The sequence below is a fragment of the Nilaparvata lugens genome, chromosome 12 (genome assembly GCF_014356525.2).
Source record: "Nilaparvata lugens isolate BPH chromosome 12, ASM1435652v1, whole genome shotgun sequence".
Taxonomy (NCBI): domain Eukaryota; kingdom Metazoa; phylum Arthropoda; class Insecta; order Hemiptera; family Delphacidae; genus Nilaparvata; species Nilaparvata lugens.
In genome coordinates, this window is record NC_052515.1 from 27,942,767 (window position 1) to 27,964,326 (window position 21,560).

The window sequence follows — 21,560 nt, forward strand, 5'->3', positions numbered from 1 at the left end:
GTTTAGTAATGAAAAATGATTTAAATCCTTGTTTTTTCAATACTAATGCTCTAAAAAATTGATGAAATTTGCCTGATTATGCTTTGATTTATGAGGAACAAATCTGCAACCAGATTTATGGAGTTTTCTTTCGTGCAGGAGATTGAGCATTTGAGGATATAATTATTTGTAGCACTTCAAAATCGAAATAAAATGTATTTCCTTTCTGCTATAATACAAAATAAAGTGAAATAAAATCATACGAACTAAGATTTTACAGAATAATTAGGGAAAAAATGCTAAGGCTTTTTTCGAATTACATAATCAATATAGCATAAATGCAATATCTCAAAGCATAAATAATAATACATGATGAAATGGATTTTAGTTGACTTGTCTTTGTAGTATTGTTTCTAAGGAATACGCATAGTTTTGAAGATGTCCAAACAAAACTATCCTTGTTTCTGATGATTGTATGAATTAACAAGTAATATATAAACAAATGTTTTAACAAATAACAAATGCATGTATGAAAAAATTAATTTAAAGAAATTCAACATTATATTTCTTATACTTTGAAGTGATTTTTTATATTATCATGTTTTTTGTATTATTTTCTGAGGCAATAAGTTGAGAAATTTCAATTTTTAATTTAGTAATTAATTTAATTTAATTTATTTTTACATTTTTAATTGATGACTTTGTTGTAGGTTTGTGGCATGGGGAGGCAACACGGGATCTTTGGCTAGCGGCAAAGATGGCGGAATGACTTCCGGTCTAGCCTCTAACTCATCGTCATCATGGATGCCTAACAATGTTTCATCCGGTGGTTTCAGCGATCAGGAAGTGAGTACATTGAGAAACGATAGCCTAAAGGTGCGTACAGACTTACGCTCTGCTCCGCAAACGAACGTTACACGAGCAGATCGCAAGATGATCGCAGTTCGAGCAAGATCAGAACGCTAACAGAGCGCGAGCTTGGCAAGTTTCTATAGTAAGGCCCACGTTATAATGACAGTGAATAAAGATAGGAGAACAGCGTTGTCGATTCTCTGCCCTAATTAATTATATTCCTGCATTGTCAAAAACAGATTTGGCTTCGTTGTGGAGCTAGAAAAGTATAGTACCACCTGCTTTGTCGAATGATAGACAAGGATAGCAACATCAAAGTTAATCAAATACTGTCATTATAACGTGGACCTCACTATAGGGCGAACTAACCAATAGTAGCGCATGCGCGGTTATTGTTTTTGTTGGATCAGTTACGATCTCTGTGTTAGCATATAACATTATAAAAACATTTCTAATAATAGGTACTAGCATATTAGAATTTAGAAGAAAGAAGCCGAACTCCCAACCAAGCCTTTCACCTTTTAAAACATAACCTTTTTGTAATAAAACATCAACATAAATGCAATAAACACAATATTTATAATCAATTTATTATAAACATAATGTATTATTAGGCTACCCAGCAATCCCCTGGTCAAAATATTTAATTTCGCTTTGTCACCTGATCAGCTGGATTGAAAGTTTCACATTTGTGAGGTTAGGGTGTAGCGAAGTCAACAATAAAGCGAGCGATCATCTTGTGAACATATTGCGAACCTCTAGCGAACCCTTGCGTAACATCTCGCATAACGTTCGTGATCGGAGCGTGTTCGTAGCGCGTATATCTGTACGCACCTTAAGAAGATAGCTCTGAAAACTTCAATGTCAACCATCTCTCGGTGTTTGAAGGTGTTTCCATAGAGAAAAGATATTTTAGAGAACGTAATCTAATTTTCTGTTATTTGTTTTGCAGCCACTGATGAAAAACGACTTGGAAGTATCGACGAAAACGTCTCCACCCGCCTGTTCACAACAAAGCAACAGTGCTAAGAAGAGACAGGATAAAGCGAGCACGAAACGAAATAGTGGTGGAGAATTTGACGAGCATAGCAATAGCAACTCATCTCAGACTGTCACCGATTCACAGCGTCGTGAGTCGTGGGCTAATGTTTTCAACAGGTCAGTCAAAATTATATATTATTCAACAGGTCTTCAATGAATGATCACTGTCAAATTGGTTGTAGGAACATATTGTCTCAATCATTCATTCTAATGTTTTGATTTTTCATTTCTGAATTGTTTTATGACAGAGACAATGTGGGTGATAGATATAGAATTCAAATTTAATAACTCTCCCAACATAAATATCTGAAATTAAAGTAAGAACTAGACTCCATTACAAAAATATCATATCTTAATCATTATGGTGTTTTATCACTGCATTTTTTATTCCTTTTTATCAAAAAAGGAAATTACGCAACAGAATGCTGCACAATTCAAATCAACCGCTGATTCAATCAAGCCTTAAAGTATCCAATGAAAAATGCAGGCGAGCGAAGCAAGCCTGCTGGCCTTATATCTTGATAATTTGGCAGGAGGTCTAGGTTGAACGGATAAGGCGAATAGAGAGGAATAGTCGTTATACAGCAGATGGTTATCGAAAAGCATATATTTATTTATTATTATTTATTTAAAAATTTACATATTTACACATTTTGAGAATTTACATATTTAAAATTTATATATACCGTTATCTCTTCGACAGAGAGAGAGTGAGAGCGGGACAAATAATGGGACTGGCAGCGATGACGTCACTACGTGAACAGTGTACTTGTGTAAGGGAGCCATGTATCACTCCCATTTGACCGATGGGCGCAACTTGTGTATACCCCTCTAAGTGTCTCGGGCCAAGAATCTTCCGGATTATTTTCCTCTCCTTCTTAAAAAGAACATCCAAATCCGTTTAAATATTATAAATATATTATAGTAAACGTATTCAACGTTTAACAATTTTCTGTTAATTGTTTTGCAGCCACTGATGAAAAACGACTTGGAAGTATCGACGAAAACGTCTCCAGCCGCCTGTTCACAACAAAGCAACAGTGCTAAGAAGAGACAGGATAAAGCGAGCACGAAACGAAATAGTGGTGGAGAATTTGACGAGCATAGCAATAGCAACTCACCTCAGACTGTCACCGATTCACAGCGTCGTGAGTCGTGGGCTAATGTTTTCAACAGGTCAGTCAAAATTATATATTATTCAACAGGTCATCAAAGAAGGAAATAACGTAGAAGGTATTGGGAAGAAAATAGAAGCAGCTGATGGAATACTATGATTTCCCACAATTTTAGTAATGGAAACTGTAGCTGATTTAGAAACGTTTTCGGGCCGGATTCTGAGCTCGGGATTTAGGTAAGTTCTAGACTTCAAACAGCTGGAGTCAGAAAATTGGCTTTTCCGAAACTGGGAGTAGTCGAGGTCATAGTCAAAGTCAAATTTAACTTAAATTAAATTTCGAAAAACTAGAAAATTGAACACAAAATAAAATAAAGAGAAAATAGTGCAAAGTTCCAGCTATTTTTAATCATTTAGGAATGTTTTATTTCGTCAAGGAAAAACGTTTCCAATTATAGAAATGAGAAAATAAAGATTGATTTTGCAGCAACTATTTACTGTGACTACGCCCCGTTTTGGAAAGCCAATTTTCTGACTCCAGCTGTGTAAAGTCTAGAACTTACCTAAATCCCGAGCTCGGAAACCGGCCTTAATATTACAGTCTTTTATGACTGCGTACATTCAAAGAGCAATTGGTGATAGCAATACAGAAACTGTAGCAATTCTTGTTTTGAGATTACTTGAGTAAGATTGCTTTCACCTTACTATGACCATCACTTCCAACTCGTTTATGTTTTGAAAGGACAATTCAAATTTGGGTTGCGTTGTTATCACCTGGTTGCCCTCTGTATGTACCTAAACTTTTAGAAGTTTCTCGAATTAATCAATGTTTATTTATTAAAAATGCATTAAATGAAACTAATAATACAACTCGAAAGATTTTACAGTCTAACGACAAAACAAAACTCATTTAACTCAAAAATAAGATACAATGTTGTTTTAAAAATAAGAATTTAATAGAAATGAGAAGTTTTAAAACATGGAAGATTCAGTGGAAAATTCCTGTTAATAATTCAAAGTCTCCTGTTTTTATTTTTGTACGGAAAATTGGAATTAAAATTTGAGCAGTGAAGACTTAATTTTTTTTCTTTTCTTAAATGGTTTCTTTTGTTTCTTCCATGGTAGGTCGCATCACCTAAACCAGAACATGACTTGCTCGTCGTCAAGAGAAACAAAGAGAGAGAGTCCTTCTCTGTCCTCATCCAACAGCTACTCATCCACGTCTTCGTCATCTTCAGCTTCCTCCTCTTCTTCGTCCTTTTCTAGTCCTTCCAACACGTCCAAATCGAATTCGGGAGGAGGAGGTAGGTGGTCAATATCAAGCAATCTCTATTGTCCGTAATTTGAAGCAATTTTTGTAAATGTTTGAACTTTTTAACATCAAAAATAACTTTATTTCAAAGTGTAAAGTGTAAATTTAAAGTATTGTGCTCACTATAACCTTATTATCCGGTTTCCCATTTGGGAACTTTGGACTATATACGGCGAGGTGGAACTACCCTTGGGTCTCCCCAACATTGAAAGCCATATGCTAGTAATAATAATGAAGCAAAATAACTAATTTACTTCCTAAATACACTGATTATTGAGTGTTATATCCAACTCCAGTCCATTGTCATTGTAGTAAATTCGAAATTCTAGTTTTTGTATAAATTTATGGATATAAAACTGGACTTGAATTCTTGTGATCAACTTTATTCAGTGACTACACATGTAACCCGTGCTCAGTAACTGTCTGTTGATAAATAAATGAAAGCGTATTTGGTGAAAATTGTTGCTACTTACTTACTGTAACCGCCCTTGAATCTTATTGACTTATTAATTGGTTGTTAAAATCAGTTGATGTCATATAATACAGTTTATATATTTTTTAATCCCTCTAGCTATATTAGCTATTTGAGAAATTAAAATTGTAATAATATCACAAATAGAAACGTACGTTTGTACTGTATTATCATTAATCCCCTCATCATCACCTAGGCTTAAAATACTTGTAGAAAGTTGCCTTTGTAAATAAATAAATGAACTATTTAATACTGCACTAGATGGACACTGCCTGTTATATACAATCTGTTTTTCTTGGCATTGAATAAATTGTCAATTATCAATTGGAATTTTGAGAGAACTGTAAAGAATTGGTATATAAAACTATGTACACCATGCTTCTTTCATAAAATGAGGTTTCACTTTGAAATATCATCATTCCTTATTATCAAATCAAATAGTTTTTTATTCACAAAAACATAATACAAATTTATAAAATTCATTTAAACATTTAACAGTGAATACTCTCCACAAAGACTTGAGTCTGTGAGAGGAGAGTGAGTTCTTTCAAGTTGATAGAGATTATGTTCTCATGTTTTGTACATATTAAAATTAAAACTATTATAATTGAATGTATTAACATTCTTCAACAAATCAAAGAATATAAATTGTACACAAAAAATTCATAGTAGCTTAATGGGTATAGTACTCATTAGAAATTTCGAATTCACTATGAGTTCAAGTTTTGAATGTATAGGTGGATTGAATCAGTTGCTCTGCAGCATCCCTGCCAATTTCTAATAACCATCTACTCGAATGTTGCTTGTAGGTGTTAATACTGTAATTTTCCGACTGTTTTAAATGATAGGGAACGTTTATATACAATATATGACAAATGTATTATATGCTAACAGTCTCAAGTGAATCTCATAATATCAAATTTTTGCAACTCAAAGCCCGTTAGTTTCTCTAAACAAAGAATTCATTGATGAGTCACGAGGGTTTTTTTTGTAAAAGTTGCATTGTTCACAAATGTTTATGAAAAGAAGCGTATCTTTGCGTGACACGTGCTAAGTTGAGTATAGAATGAATCAAAATTATCAAGTACTCTTTTGACAAGAAAAAAGTGCATATTTTCTCTCAACGGTAAAAAACATAACTTATTTTTTGGACATGTCAAAATTTGATAATTGATAATTTGAATAAGTTCCCTTTGCAAGCTATGCCAATTCTATTTATTCAATCGAAATGTATTATTCATAAAGATTTTGATTTGATTTGATTTGATTTGATAGTATCAAAATTTAGGAATAGAATGGTTGTGGGCCAAGCCTGTTGTTCTTTCCCAATCATATGCATATGATCTGTAATTATATCCACAAGTAAATAAATAAGTCAAGTATTTTTGGAGCTTGTTTTGAGATTAATAAAGCTATTAATGGTTATTGTAGTGAATTTAAAATTAAATAAAAAAATACTAAATTGTTGGATATTTTTGATGTAGGTTCGAATCATCAGCATCAACACACGACACCTCAGCCAAGCAACCGTTGTCCGCTGATACCGATTCTGCGCGCATCCGATCTCAACAATCGCAAGTCAGCGAAATCAGCGCAGGTGACGTCATCATCGAAGGGTGCACAGTCGCAGCAGCAGCAACAGCGCAATCGCAACGCGGTCAAAGTGCAGCGGGAGAACAGTGCGGCAACGTCGCAGTCCATTGAGGATGAGAGTTCGTCGACTACTACTGAGAGCAGTCATGATGATGGCGAAAAGGTAATAAATTTAGTCAAATATCAACTTATTGTTCTGAAATGGAATATTTTTTATACTTCTTGAGACTAAATGCAAACGCACACATCAATAGTCCAGTCAAGGAGAAAGGTTATAGAGGGAAAAGTTGGGAAGACAATTTTTGACCCCGCAGTTCTGTTTAGAGTAGTAAAGAGGTAAATATATCAAAAGTCCCCACCCCTACCCGCTGTGCTAAGGGGGTGGGGTTGGTTTAAAGGTATCGTTTCTTGGTTTCTCGCATAAAACTAAAAAACTATGTATTCTAAGAACTTAACTGTCATATAACAAATTGAAGCTCACATAATTTCTTACAATATTTATTTTATTTCGAGATATATCGATTTTTCGATATTTTTCAAGTAGGCGTACTTCCAGTCATTAAATCGTCAATATCTCAAGAACCATTGGTCTTAAGTGAATTTTAAGGACATCGTTGAAAAGAGGACAAAATGTCACATTGATTTGAGGTATAAAACATGCCAAAGTCGATTATTGAGTAGTATTTTTTAGCGGTCAAAGTTGAAAAAGAGTGATTTTTGAAGTTTTTTTGAAAACTTCAGACACATTTTTCTCGATTTTTTTTCCAGGGTACGAAATAATTTTTATAGCGCAAAAACTTCCGTTTTTGATTATCTTTCGAATGAGACCAAATACAGGTGTCTAGCTCAAATCCTCGAATCAGAATTTCAGTTTAAATTCGATTTTTTAATTAAAATATAAGTCTTGTTTTTGAACTTAAAAAAACGTTTTGAGTAAAAAAAAAGACTTATACTAATAAACTAAAAAAAAACTCAAACAAACTACACTCGAAATAATACTCTAACTAAAATATAAACTTGGAAGCAGAAAACAACAAAACTGAAATAGTGAATTGGAAAACTCAAACACTCAGGAACACAAACAAACGAACTGGGAAAACTTGACTCTTTATACAATGACTGCGAGAATTGTCTCTATTGTTGGGTGAGCATTAGAAAAACTTTTTATTCTATCAGAGCAGCTGATTAATGAAAAGATTGATTTTTTCTTCTCACTCAATTGAATCTCTTCTTGAAAATTTTCATTTTTTAACACTCTAGTTTTGAAATTTTCCTGGAAAATTTATACTCATTCGATAGTTCATAAAATGGCAAAGTTTTTTCATTATTGGAAAAATATTGTTACCGTGAAAAAAAATCAAGAAAAAACTGTTTGAAAAGTTTAGATTTTAACTCGACTTTGAACTTTTTTCAACTTGTATCTCAATAACAATTGCAGATACGAACTTCTAACCAGTTTCATTGAATTTCTCAGCCAAATTTCCTATAGAGAAAAGTATTTTTACGCCCTCAATCACTCGACACAAAGCTATCAAATTGTAGACTATTCACACTCAATCAAGATAAGTCTCGTTTTTAATTAAAAAATCGAATTTAAACTGAAATTCTGATTCGAGGATTTGAGCTAGACACCTGTATTTGGTCTCATTCGAAAGATAATCAAAAAAGGAAGTTTTTGCGCTATAAAAATTATTTCGTACCCTGGAAAAAAAATCGAGAAAAATCACTCTTTTTCAACTTTGACCGCTATAAAATACTACTGAATAATCTACTTTGGCATGTATTATACCTTAAATCAATGTGACATTTTGTCCTCTTTTCAACGATGTCCTTAAAATTCACTTAAGACCAATGGTTCTTGAGATATTGAAGATTTAATGACTGGAAGTACGCCTACTTGAAAAATATCGAAAAATCGATATATCTCGAAAACGAAGGTCGATAGGAGAAAATTTCACTGAACATTTTTTGTTTCAAATTGCATGTAGAATCTATGGCAGTCGGGGTTTACACCCTTATCTGGGACATCCTGTATATTGTACACAAACATGTACTCTACATTGACATGTAGATACTCAAAGTGACTGGAGTACAGTTCCATCAAAATGGGTGGTGATTCAGTTTTCTGAACGAAACTATGACAACGTTGCTTCCCTTTCAATAAATGGTGACAGTTTGACGATAATGTCACTATAGAATTATAGAATAATCACTATGTTTGATTTTGAAGCATCTAAATTTAAAAATCTTCTTTGTGAAAATAAATTGAGGACTGAAAATTTTGTGAAGTGAGCAACGACAAACCTTGAACTATTTTGGACTCTGTGTAACCTTATCTAAATTTGGGAGAGGAATAGCACAAGGTTACCTTTTTTTTTCTTTCCCTATCATTTTGATGATGTACTTATTGTATGAATCAATAAAGAATAATAATAATGAAGAATATCTGTTCTGTTTATTCCAATCTCAAACAATGTTTATGTTTTTACTTTTAAAACTTCCACTAGTTTGACGATTTAGTATTTATGACTGATTTATCTTCTCCCCGCACACGTCGTCTATTCTTATAAGATATAAACACCGTGATTCAAAAAGAATACCACAACTTTGAAAATCTGTATTCAATCAAGGAAACATAATAGAAACTTGGGTTATAAATCAAAATGAAGAGTATTAAAATAAGTTTTACCCCACTGGAAAGCAAGTTCCAAAATGTTCAATGTAACCCCCTCCAGACACTCTAATGATATCAATACGATACTCGAACTCGTTCCACACCCTCAGTAGCATATTGGGCGTTACAGTTTGTATAGCTGCTGTTATTTCTTGTTTGATGTTAGCTGGTTGAGGCGGTCGATACACCTTATCTTTAACGTACCCCCATAGGGGTGAGGTCAGGGCTTGTTGGAGGCCAGTGATGAAGTGCTCTGTCTCGAGCTGCTTGGCGGCCGATCCGTTGCCTCGGATAGTTTTCATTCAAATAGGCACGGACAGGTGGTGCTCCACCCTGCTGGAATATGAATTCACGTGCTTCTTCTTTTAGTTGAGGGAACAGCCAAGTCTCCAACATCTCTAGATAGGTTAGTCCATTGACAGTTGCTACTGAGGTTGCTAGTCCGATATGTTGATGAGGGTGTGGAACGAGTTCGAGTATCGTATTGATATCACTCGAGTGTCTGGAGGGGGTTAAATTGAAAATTTGTGAACTTGTTTTCTTGTGGGGAAAACTTATTTTAATACTCTTCATTTTGATTTGTAACCCAAGTTTCTATTATGTTTCTTTGATTAAATACATATTTTCAAAGTTGTGGTATTCTTTTTGAATCACGGTGTATATAATATTTGTCTGTTTGTTTTTAAAAGCTTCCCAGAGTACTATTGCATCAAAGTACTTTTGTTCTTTGTTTTTATTGAATAGAAACCATTTTAAGTTGATTATGATTATGAGTAAGATTGTTCAAGTCTCATTTGAAATGTGACTGATCACTTATCGGAAAAACTTCTTGGACTTGTGCTAAGTCACATCTAATTGAAGTTTTTTACTTCATATATTTAATTAATTTATTAATAAACAAAACTTATTTTGTTCAGGACTTGTGTAAGAGACGAGATGACGACGAACGTGTTCCACCCATTCTGTTGCAGCACACAGAGAAGTCGCGTCGTGCGACCGCCAATCAGAAGAGCGAACCAATCGAAGAGGAAATCCACGCGAAGAAAGCCAACCGATCTGCGCGCAAGACTACCAACAAGACTACTGTTAGTGTCACCGAGAAAGTGGCTAAGACTACCGAAAACGCTTTGGTAAGATTATCTCTGTTGTTTTTGCTTGATCGCAACTCATCAATGAAATATCCTTAAGGCGGTTTCCGAGCTCGGGATTTAGCTAAGTTCTAGACTTTAAACAGCTGGAGTCAGAAAATTGGCTTTCCAAAATGGGGCGTAGTCGCAGTCATGGTCAAAGTCACGTTTAAATTAAATTTCGAAAAACTTGAAAATTGAACACAGAATAAAATAAAGAGAAAATAGTTTAAAGTTTCAGCTATTTTGAATTATTTAGGAATGCTTCATTTCGTCAAGGAAAAACTTTTCAAATTATAGGAATAAGAAAATAAAGATTACTTTCCTGCAACTATTTACTGTGACTACGTCCCGTTATGGAAAGCCAATTTTCTGACTCCAGCTGTTTAGGCCCGCCGCAAAGTAGACCCACGCTAATCCACGAAAAGCAACTCACGCCGTGGGATGTTTTGTAAACCATTGCTAGGCTTCTCCAGACATCTGTGTAATGATAATAATTCATGCAATAAACATCCACTTGTCAGCTGATTGATTATGAATAATTCTATAGCATTGGTTTACAAAACATCCCACGGCGTGGGTTGCTTTTCGTGGATTAGCGGCGGGCCTTAAAGTCTAGAACTTACCTAAATCCCGAGCTCGAAAACCGGCCCTTAATGCACTAACACAGAGAGTTAATAGACAAGACTATTACCAATAATGTAATTGTTTTGTTAGGCTGGCTACCAACGGTAGGACATGCATACACACATGCACAGTAGACTCACATTGTTATAATGTGAACAGCTGTAATCACAGTGAAACGCTTCGAGTTTAATTTGTTAAGGTTAGATTTTTGTTTCTCCTTTTTTCTCGTTGCTCTATTTGAGGTAAGATTATTTTTCAATAATATTATAATTTGTAATTTTCTAGTGGTTTATTTATTGGTCTACAATAAGATGCAGTTTGTGTTTGAGTGCGGATTGAAGTTGTGACTCATTTTCGCTTTTAATTGCTGGGCTCAGAAATACCAGTTCACAATGCCTCAATTTATACTGAATCACGTTCGTGATTATTCAGTTCAGTCTTAATACAGAGATGTAAGATAGTTATTGTGAATCGGTCTTGTTGCTTCAAGATCCACTCTGACAGGCGCATGTTTGTTTACATTGTCTCTCGGCTCCAAAACAAACTATAGGGAACAAATACACTTCACAATAGTCATATACTTGATTGCATATTCCTCAAGAATATCATGATAAATATGGTAACTTGAAAGATATAAAATTGTAGCATTTTTGTTCTATTTAAGGCTGGGCTTCACACTGTTGATTTCTTCGTCGGCCGATAGTTCCCAAAAAGATGGAACATGTGCTTTTTAAATGTGTCTTCAGACGGTAAACTGTGATAGAAAAATCTTGCCAGAAAATAGAACCTGTCCTATTTCTAGAGGAGAGCGATAGTAAGTGAGTATGAAATAATAATCATTTTTGATATGTGTTTTGTGTAGGTGAATGGGAAGCAGAACACCAAGGTTGCCGCCGCCGCCGTGGCAACAGGAGCAGCAACTGTGGCCAAATCTCAGAACGGAAACAGAGGAAAAGAAAAGCCTGCCGTGTCAAAGCGTCGTACCACCGAGAAAGTCCCATTGGCTCCCACTAAGAGTGAGTCATTTTCCTGCATTTTCCTTCTGGTTTTCACATTTCTATTTGATTGTTACCCTTTCAGTGGAGAGGATATTCTCAAATATCCTTTACCAAGAATGGACTGATCTGATATTAATAAAAACAAGACAAATTCAAACTTATCTTTATAGTTTTCACTTTTCTATGCGATCTTTAACCTCTCAGTCAATTTCAGTAAAGTGGATATTCTTGAATATCCTTTACCAAGAATGGACTGATCTGTTTTTAATAGAAACAAGACAAATTCAAAATTATCTTTATAGTTTTTACTTCTCTATGCGATCTTTAACCTCTCAGTCACTTTCAGTGGAGTGGATTTTCTCAAAAATATCCTTTATCATGAATGGTATGATCCGATTTTAATAGAAACAAGACTTATTCAAACTGTCCATTGAGAAAAAAAACATAATTTAATAGTTCCATAATGCAATAAGAAAATATTATTTTATCAAATCAAATCACTTTTATTGTCAGAAACACTTTCACATGTTAAAACAATCGTCAAACAAACATTAACACCAATCAATATGTCTAAAGTCATAAAACACTTTTAATTATAGGTAAGTATTGAAGGCGTGCTACTTAACAAATATTGTATTAAGGCTATGCAAAGAATTCCTCAACTGAATAGAGGCATTTTTGTAGAAGAATAGCTTTGATAGATCTTTTAAATTCTTCGATTTCTAGATGCCTAGTCTCTAGAGGAAGTTTATTGTACAGTTTTATAGAAGTAAATTGCCAGTTTCTCTGAGTGCCAGTATAACGGTGTGAATCTACTCTCACGTCCTCCCTGTGTCTAGTACAATAATTATGTATATCACTATTTATAACATATTTGCCCACATTCTTCCTCATGTAAATCAAACACACATACACATATAGTGATGGAAGAGTCAACACACCTAATCCTTGAAAGAGAGGTTTACAACTTGCAAGCGGTGGTGCATGGCAAATAATTCTAAGAGCTTTTTTTGTAATTTAAAAGTGTAACAGCCGTAGAGCAATTTCCCCATAGCTGGACACCATAAGCTAAGTGACTATATATGTGCGCATAATAGACACTCATTAAGACATCATGCTCGACAATATTGCTTAGTCTACGCAGAAGAAATATCCCTTTACTGAGCTTACCAGATGTATAATCTATGTGACATTTCCAGTTCAAGTTTGTGTCTAGCATAAGACCTAAGAATTTCAGAGAACCCAAGCAAGTAAACCTCGTATTGAAACTAAATTGGAGGTCACTGGTTTTTAACGAGTTGAGACTCAGATTATTGGAAGCACATCAGTCTTCAATAGTCAATGTGCTTCTCTCAAGCACTGCATTAATATGCTGTTCATCAGTACCACTGACTTTCAAGTCCAGATCATCGGCAAAAAGGAAAGAACAACTGTTTTTGCAGAAACTACTTATTGTGTTTGGCAAGTCATTGATGTATATTATGAACAACAGCGGCCCAAGTATGGAACCTTGCGGTACACCATACCTGACCACTTTGCCACTTGAGAACTCACCATTCCTAAACCCAATTGCATTCTGTCACCAAGGTAGGAACGAATAAGATCTACTGCCGCTTTTCAATGCCATAAAAAGAGAGTTTATTACATAGAATTCATGCTCAACTGAATCAAAAGCTTTAGTTAAATCAAAAGCTCTTAGATTAACTTTACTTTGTTGCTCCAAGTTCTTGATAACTCCCTCTACAAGTTCAAAACATTATCACTTGTACTTAAATTTTTCCTAAAGCCATACTGGTCTTTGACAATATCTTATTGTTTTCGAAATAAGCGACTAGTTGCTCATGAAGAGAATTTCAAAAACTTTAGACAATATCTCCACTATGCAAATGGGTCTATAATTTCTATTTTCGTCCTGTCACCTTTTTTATGAACTGGTATCATTTTTACTTTCTTAAGCTCATCTGGGAATATTCCTAACTCTATGCACATATTGAAAATGTGTGTTAGAACTTTCGCTATATTTGGAGCAGCAATCTTTAAAATAACAGAGTTCAGACCATTTATATCCAAACATTTGCTGTTACTTAATTTTTTTATGGTTTCAAGTACCTGCTTGACCTTGAAGCGCCTGAAACTAAACTTAGATTCGGGTTTAGACATCTGTTGAACGTAATAGTTGAAATCAAATCTACTCTTAGGAATGTCTTTACTTTGTCTATCTTATCTATGAAAAAATTGTTAATATCGTTAACTGGTAGCTCACAAGATTTTTTGGATGAAGAACTATTCCTGCAAAGGTGCCTATTCACAACTTCCCAAGCAGCCTTACTCTTATTCTTACTGTCCTTAATAACTTTACTATTAAACTCACGCTTAGCTGAGTTATCGTGAGTTAAATTGATAAAACTGACTGGCGTTAGACCCTCAAATTAATGAATTCTATAATCAAACTAATGAAAAGTTTGAAAATAAGATATTGCAATTTTTCAAATGGTAATAAAATCACTTTTTGTGTAGTTGAGAAGTTGATATTGTTGTAGTTATTCATATTGAATGAAAAAGACTAAGAAATTGTCAAAAACCACAGAAATCAGAATGGTAATAAAATGGTATGGATCTTACTCTGTATTGTAATGCAATGTTTTGCCAAAAGTTAGTGTGGCATGAGTAGCCCGCATACAAACTGTTAGTCCGTTTCAGACCATCAGAAACTTTAAGGCCGTTTCAGACCTCCGTAACATATTCGGGTGATCTAGCACTTATCCCAGTGTATTAATACGCAAGCTATGAACAGTTCACACCAAAAGATATTCTTTCATTATTTTTGTATTAGATCCCATTTAATTGTTGAACTAAAGTTCTCTTCTTATTACGCTACGCTAAGCTGAAGTACATCTTCGAAAGACGTAGCCGTCTTATCTCCCAACATTTAAAGCTACACTACGCTGATATAGCTTTCAATGTTACAAAAGCGCATGCGCTGCCCGAGTTACGGAGTGACGGTTACGTCGGAAACAGTAGGATTGATTATTATGTAACGCCAATGATGCTGTTTGAAATGTACATATTCACGTATTCACTTAAATAGATAAAATACAAATACATACAATACAAATAAATGTTATTTCCATTAATATACAAATAAACAATCTAATCAATAAAATGTACATAATATCAAAAATACAAAATATGAAATTTACTACAATATAATGAATTGCATTTTTTCGGAAATTAAACTACTCAACTATGGGAAACGCATGTTCTAGAGCAGGTGTAGTAGTAATACAATTAAATTTAGAGTTCAATTCAATTTATTTCACCAAAACACACAAAACTTTACAAAGATGTGACAATCAGAAAAAAACAATAATCATTATTCTAAATATCTATATCATCTATCTGTAAAATACGGCTGGAGGTGAAGAACTACTGGCATAAGTGAAACACTTGTTCGCCAGTAGGAGTAGAGGGGGGTGCAAATACATTGGGTAAGTGAGCTCACATATTGTTCGAAATTATGTTTTCTATATTATGTCTTCCAGTTGTTGTGATCCAGTTTTTAACGGCGCATTTAAATTTTCTTGAGTTTTCTATTATCTTGATGTGTACAGGAAGTAAATTGTGGAGTTTTGGTGCTAGGTGGTTGAAGTGTCGTTGGTATTTTGCCTTCCTAGCCACGTTCGTGATAAGTAGGCTTCTATTCCTTGTGTTATGACAGTGGTTTCTATTTTGAAAGCTTTCTGGGTTCTTGTGCAGTCTGCAAATAATTTCTAGGGAATAGAGTTGTCTTGCATCCATCACAACAAACTCATTGTAGAGCTGGTCTGATGGATAACGAGGTGGCTTCTGCTTAATTATTTTAGTTAATAGTTTTTGCACTTTTAAAAGGGGGTCGAGGTGAACACCCCCTGAGATTCGTATTTCAAAAGACGTTGCTCAAGCTACGTATTACCGTCTAAAACCGCCTGCTATTGCGTTACCAAGATATTAAATGTCAATTTACGTATACAATTTTTGACCCCTCTGTATATTTTATCCTATTTCGTTTAATAATTTTATTCTATATTAATGTGTATTTTGGTTTAGGCGCTCCGGAACCAGGCTCTGGCAGTGGACTGGGAGGCGTGATTCGTGCTTCGTTCAGCGATGTGGTGGCGCGCACAACTGTGGCCGACTCTTACTCTAGCATAGTGGCACCGCGCAACCAAACTGCCACCACGGCAACTGCCACCTCAGCAGCGGCGGCGCCACACTTTGTCACAGTCCCATCGGCACCCTCTGCTGTCTCGGCCTCTATGCCCTCTGTCACCGATGCTAGCAACCAAGGGGCACAGTCTGCGCTAGGTATGTATCTTCCTAAATCTGAGGTGTACATATTTTTATGTAGTTTTTGAGCTGCACTAGGTCTGCATCTATGTGTCTTGTATTTCCCAAATTCTGTTAACTATAGTATGCAGTTGTTGACTCCATGAACCCATAACTAGAGTCTTCAAGACGTGGTTTAAAAAAGGTTTAATGATTGAATTACAGCTGAAAGGGACACATCCAAGGGAAATACTACTGTATGTGTTCAATTCATGCAGTACAAATTATCCTATACTTTTAAACGAGCAATTCCTGTTTATATGTTTAGATGATTATATGTTTGTATTTCACCGGATCTCGAAAACGGCTCTAACGATTCTCACGAAATTCAGAACATAGTAGGTTTATAATATAAAAATTCGATTTCACTAGGTCTCATCCATAGGAAAACTCGCTGAAGGACATTAAAAGGATAATTATTATTCATCCTTGGAAAAACAGCTGATAATAATTTATTATTTCGTCGTCTGTTGATGATGGAAGTGAGTGAGTGAGTGAGTGAGTTCATGTGTGTGGGACTGTGTCAAAATTTATTATGATTCTTATTGAATGGAAAAGACTAAGAAATTGTCAAAAAACCACTGATTTATTGATAATTAGAAAGGCCGGTTTCGGTTATTACACCATTGTCAATCTCTGATAAACTAAAACTAAATACAAGAGCAGCAGAATTTATACTAGTAGGCGAGTACTGCTATTGGTCGAGGGCATGAACGCCTGCCATTGGTCTAGCTAGACAGTCTCCTCCCCCTCAACGGTGTGACAAAATGGCGGCTTAAGCAACAGAATCGCCATGATAATAAAATTTACTTTTTAGTACAAAATAAGAACCAAGAAAACAAATGTGAAAGATAATAAAACAAATATGTAAATGGAAAAAACTATTGACTAATGTATGCTTACATGTTTATGATAAAACTAAATTCGTAGTGTTGTACTGGTTGAAATGAATCTGGTCATTTAAACTATACTGGGGATTTTCCTTAATTACTCTTGTTATTTCTAAAGCCTCTAGAATATTCAAAGATCTGCCTTTGTTATTAACATGCAGAAACTCAACATTCTCCTTAACTGTGAACTTGTGATTATTTGTTATCAAATGTTCTGCAAAGTTAGATTCCCCATTTTGTTTATTCCAATCTCTGATGTGTTCTTTAATTCTACTTTTGAAACTTCTACCAGTCTGACCCACGTAACAAGCATTACAATCATCACATTTAAGTTTGTACACCCCGCTTTTATCCCAAATATCAATTTTGTCTTTACTCCAGCTAAATAGACTATTTAAAATCGGTTTGGTCTTGAAAGCAACATGAAATCCATTCCTCTTCAATTCCCTACCTATCTTATCAGATACAAGGCCTAAATATGGGATTGTTATCCAAGTCTTCTCCTCACAGTTTGAGCCTACAAAGCTAGAATTGATTGAAATTTGTCTATTAATCTTACTCAATAATCTGTCCACCATACTTTCTTCATACCCATTTGTGACAGCTATCTGTTTAATTTTAGTGATCTCAATATCAAAATCATGATTGCTCATAGGTATTGTTAGTGCTCTATAGACCATACTATTGAAAGCAGCAAGTTTGTGAGAAATAGGATGACAAGAATGAAGAGGAATGATAACATCAGTATGGGTTGGTTTTCTGAAAATAGAAAACTTGTGAAAACCAGTGCTATGATCTATTCTTAAATCTAGGAAATTCAATACACAATCCTGTTCTACCTCTATAGTGAATTTTATACTCTGATGTAATCCATTCAGATAGGAAAGAAAATTGTCTAGTTGTCTGTTACTTCCTTTCCATAAGCAAATAATATCATCAACATATCGAAACCAGTAAACAATTTTATCTTTGAAATTACTATTTTCAATGATTCTACTTCCTAATTTATCCATAAATAATTCAGCTAGGAGTGGTGAGAGAGGTGGCCCCATTGCCAACCCCCATTGGTCTTATAGGAAGATTAGTTTTGTGTTATTTAGGTTGACCGAAAAGTCTAGGTGGATATGGATTCATAACTGTTAGATACTTAGTTTCTTTCTTGTTAAATAATTATTATGATTCAGCTGTTGAACTCTTGTAATCATTCAATCAGGTACTTAGTGCCGGTTGCAAAAAAGCCGGGTTATTTTCAATCGTGATTAATTCCAGTAGATCCATCTTTTTGAAATGGTCTTCTCTGATTTGGTTCACGTAGAATTAATCAGGATTAAAATTTAATCGGCTTTTGTGCAGCAGGGCCTTTGTGAGGGAAATTTTTGCATTCCTCTGGGAATTAATCTCAATCCACTGTGATTAGATAGAACATTTCTGTATGAACTATGAATGTTGTTATAATTTCTTCTTTCATAATAGATTTTTTATGCTTTTGTACTCCAGAGCGAAGCTCGGTCCCCCGATATTTAGCTGTTCTAAGCGTTGTAGCCTACGAGATTCTTAGGCCCATATTCCGTTTAAACGGAGATCAGCTCTTGGTTCAAACCCGGTATGAAACACGCTATAATGAATGCGACCATGTCTTCATGTAATCATTGATGGTGCACATGGATCTTAGAACTTGAAAGTTTCATACCAGTGCATCAACCTACCAAAACCCTCTTTATAAAATGCTGTCTCCATGAGTTCAAATGGGCTATGACGTTATTTTGGAGCTCCTCGTCTGTTTGGGAGCTCTGCCTCGAAGTTATGTCTTGAGTTTGGGGAAAATATTTAAATTACTAGTGGCAAAGTCAGGTTTTTATGGTGGGTGTTCGAAATTAGCCCATGTGATTCATTGGAGAAGCCGTTTGGTAGCACCATCACTTTGAGGCGGAGACGTCATGGATCACAACGATTCCGGAATTCATTTCAACTGAAGTCTTTGATTCTCCGACGCCATTCACGCACAATATCATCACTTATAAAGTTTCTTGCGTAAACTTGAATAATAATTATTCGTTAGATTTATGCTTGAACTTATCGTTTTGCAATATTATTCTTTCATTATTATTGAATATTTCTCATACAAGATGTTTATTTGCCATAGAATAAAACAAGTTTACAATAGGCATCGTCAGTTTAACAATATTTTCATTTTTAAAATAATTGAGTCAATTTGTCACATTAACAAAATCATTACAATTTAGATACTCATCTGTTGAGTAAAATCCTCTAACCTCAAGCCATCCAGCAATAGTTCCTTTAAAAATGTTCAGCGGCAACAATCTAATGGACAAAGGCAGATTGTTATACAGTTTACATTGTAGATAACTGTGGCTTTTCAGTGTTTTGCTTAGTCTAACACTCGGTGTTACCAAGTCATATCTATGTCTTGTATTAAATGTATTAACAGTATCATTGGAAGTGAACTGATTTAAATTTTCCTTGACATAAATCTAGTTTTGAAAAATAAAGATACATGCCAAAGTCATTATTTTTAAATTTGTGAAATAAGTTCTACAGGATACATAGTTTTTTATATTACTAATTGTTCTGATAGCTCGTTTTTTGCCAAATGAAAGCTTTTTTGCAGCACTGTAATTACCCCACAGACGTGCACCATAACATAAATGAACATGTAAAAGGCCAAAATATGTAGTGACTAATACCTCATTATTCACACAGTTTCTTAATTTTCTCAAGATACAAATTACTCTTGAAAGCTTTTTACAGAGATTAACAAAATGTGTGTCCCAACATAACTTACTGTCTAAATATATTCCTAAAAGCTTAACAGGTTTCAAACGTGAAGCATCTATATCAACTACAGGTTTATGTGTGAACATTATCTTTTCAGTTTTACTTTCATTTACAACCAGAGAGTTGGCCTTATACAAGGCTTTAGATTGTTCAAGTGAATGTGCCAAACAAGAATCCACTGAGAGTTGATTACTCTCCGAGCAGAGGAGAGTCCTTTCATCAGCATACAACACAGACAAATTAGACACATTAAAGTTGAAATCATTCACAAATATTAAGAATAGGAAAGGTCCTAAAACAGAACCCTGTGGTACTCCAGCCACAACTCTCCCGTACTCAGAGGTCAAACCATTAACACTAATTAATTGTAACCTATCTGACAAATAACTTTGTAATAATAATTGTAATAACATACTTTTGCATTGTAATGTATGCTTGTTTTCAGGTCCGATTGGCCCGAAGAAACTGCGCGATTCAGTGTGGAAGTCCCCCAGCGAAAGTCCACTCTCCGCTCCCCCCGTTTCCACAGTCAGCTCCAGTCTGTTCACCGACTCTTTCTGCGACAACAACAATGCTGCCAACTCTATCTGCTCTCCTCCTCATCAGGTCAGTGTGTGGGCCGTATAAAATGAGTCAGAACTGTAGTGAGATTCACTACTAACTGTCAGTGTAGCTTTAACGGGGTTTCATCCAATAAGCTCAGAAAAAAGCTGAAGAAGTATATAATTGGTTCTTAGTATAACAATAGTAATTATACAATTTCTAAGTTACAAGTTCTTAGTATATAATTGGTTATAGTTTGTATAAAATCAGGTCAGTGTACAAAATAAGTAGAGTCTATAGCTATATTCATTTCAAATTGCCGGCGTTGCTCCTAAGGGATGCTATCCAATGAGTTCTGATGGAGAAAAAAAAATTCTGATGAATGATAAAGACCCAGTAAAGCTTAGACAGAAAACAGCACTAGCTGTTAATAAAGCTGAGTATTGGTTTAATGTTAATAGGTTGATCGTAAATAGAAACAAAACAGAGTCCTTACTGTTCAGCTTAGAGAGAACAAGAATGTCAATTTTTAGTCATACAATTGAATTCTAAGCTGAGCTGGGAAACTCATACAATAGAACTCTGTAAACGATTATCCAGAGTGACATATTTACTTGGCAAATTGAAATATTCTACTAGCTTAGATTTGGTCATCAATGCCTATCATGCATTTTTCCATGTGCATTTGTTGTATGGGATTCTGAGCTAAGGTAATGCTCCTGTTGCTAAAGATGTGAAAAAGATTACCATTGGTGATTAAGGGAGTGTTCACACAGTGACAGAATGATGTTCGGCAGACAAAGTGAATTATTTGAAACAGACTAACTAAATGTTTCTGACGCTTCCGAGTTTCATGAACTCGTTCTCAGCAGTCTTAATTGTTTTAGATTTTATCATATTAAGCTGGTATGAACACTGATTTATTTAGATTGGTAGATGATATTGATTAATCATTGATTGTTATGCGCGATTGGGCTTGGTCAAGGTCTATAGATACAGGTCATGACACCAATCTAAATTTTGGAGCCAGACTCAATATGTCATCATGTTATTATATCAAAATATACTTTAATATAATTCTAGACTGTATTCGTTATACTAATAAAACGTTAGCTGTTTATCAGCTCAAGCTAACAGCAAGTGAACAAACTTTTCATCAAGCAAAAAAATGGACGCG

The 21,560-nt window shown here is 34.7% G+C and overlaps 1 protein-coding gene across 1 annotated transcript in view; it reads left to right on the forward strand.

Moving 5' to 3' along the window:
* LOC111046285 (transmembrane protein 131) overlaps nucleotides 1-21,560 on the forward strand; it is a 103,858-nt gene that overhangs the window by 74,203 nt on the left and 8,095 nt on the right. Inside the window, 8 exon segments of the mRNA XM_039439291.1 lie at nucleotides 690-825; nucleotides 1,784-1,989; nucleotides 4,112-4,290; nucleotides 6,255-6,526; nucleotides 9,955-10,167; nucleotides 11,654-11,807; nucleotides 15,876-16,133; nucleotides 20,286-20,446. Coding sequence (XP_039295225.1) covers nucleotides 690-825; nucleotides 1,784-1,989; nucleotides 4,112-4,290; nucleotides 6,255-6,526; nucleotides 9,955-10,167; nucleotides 11,654-11,807; nucleotides 15,876-16,133; nucleotides 20,286-20,446 — 1,579 coding nt within the window.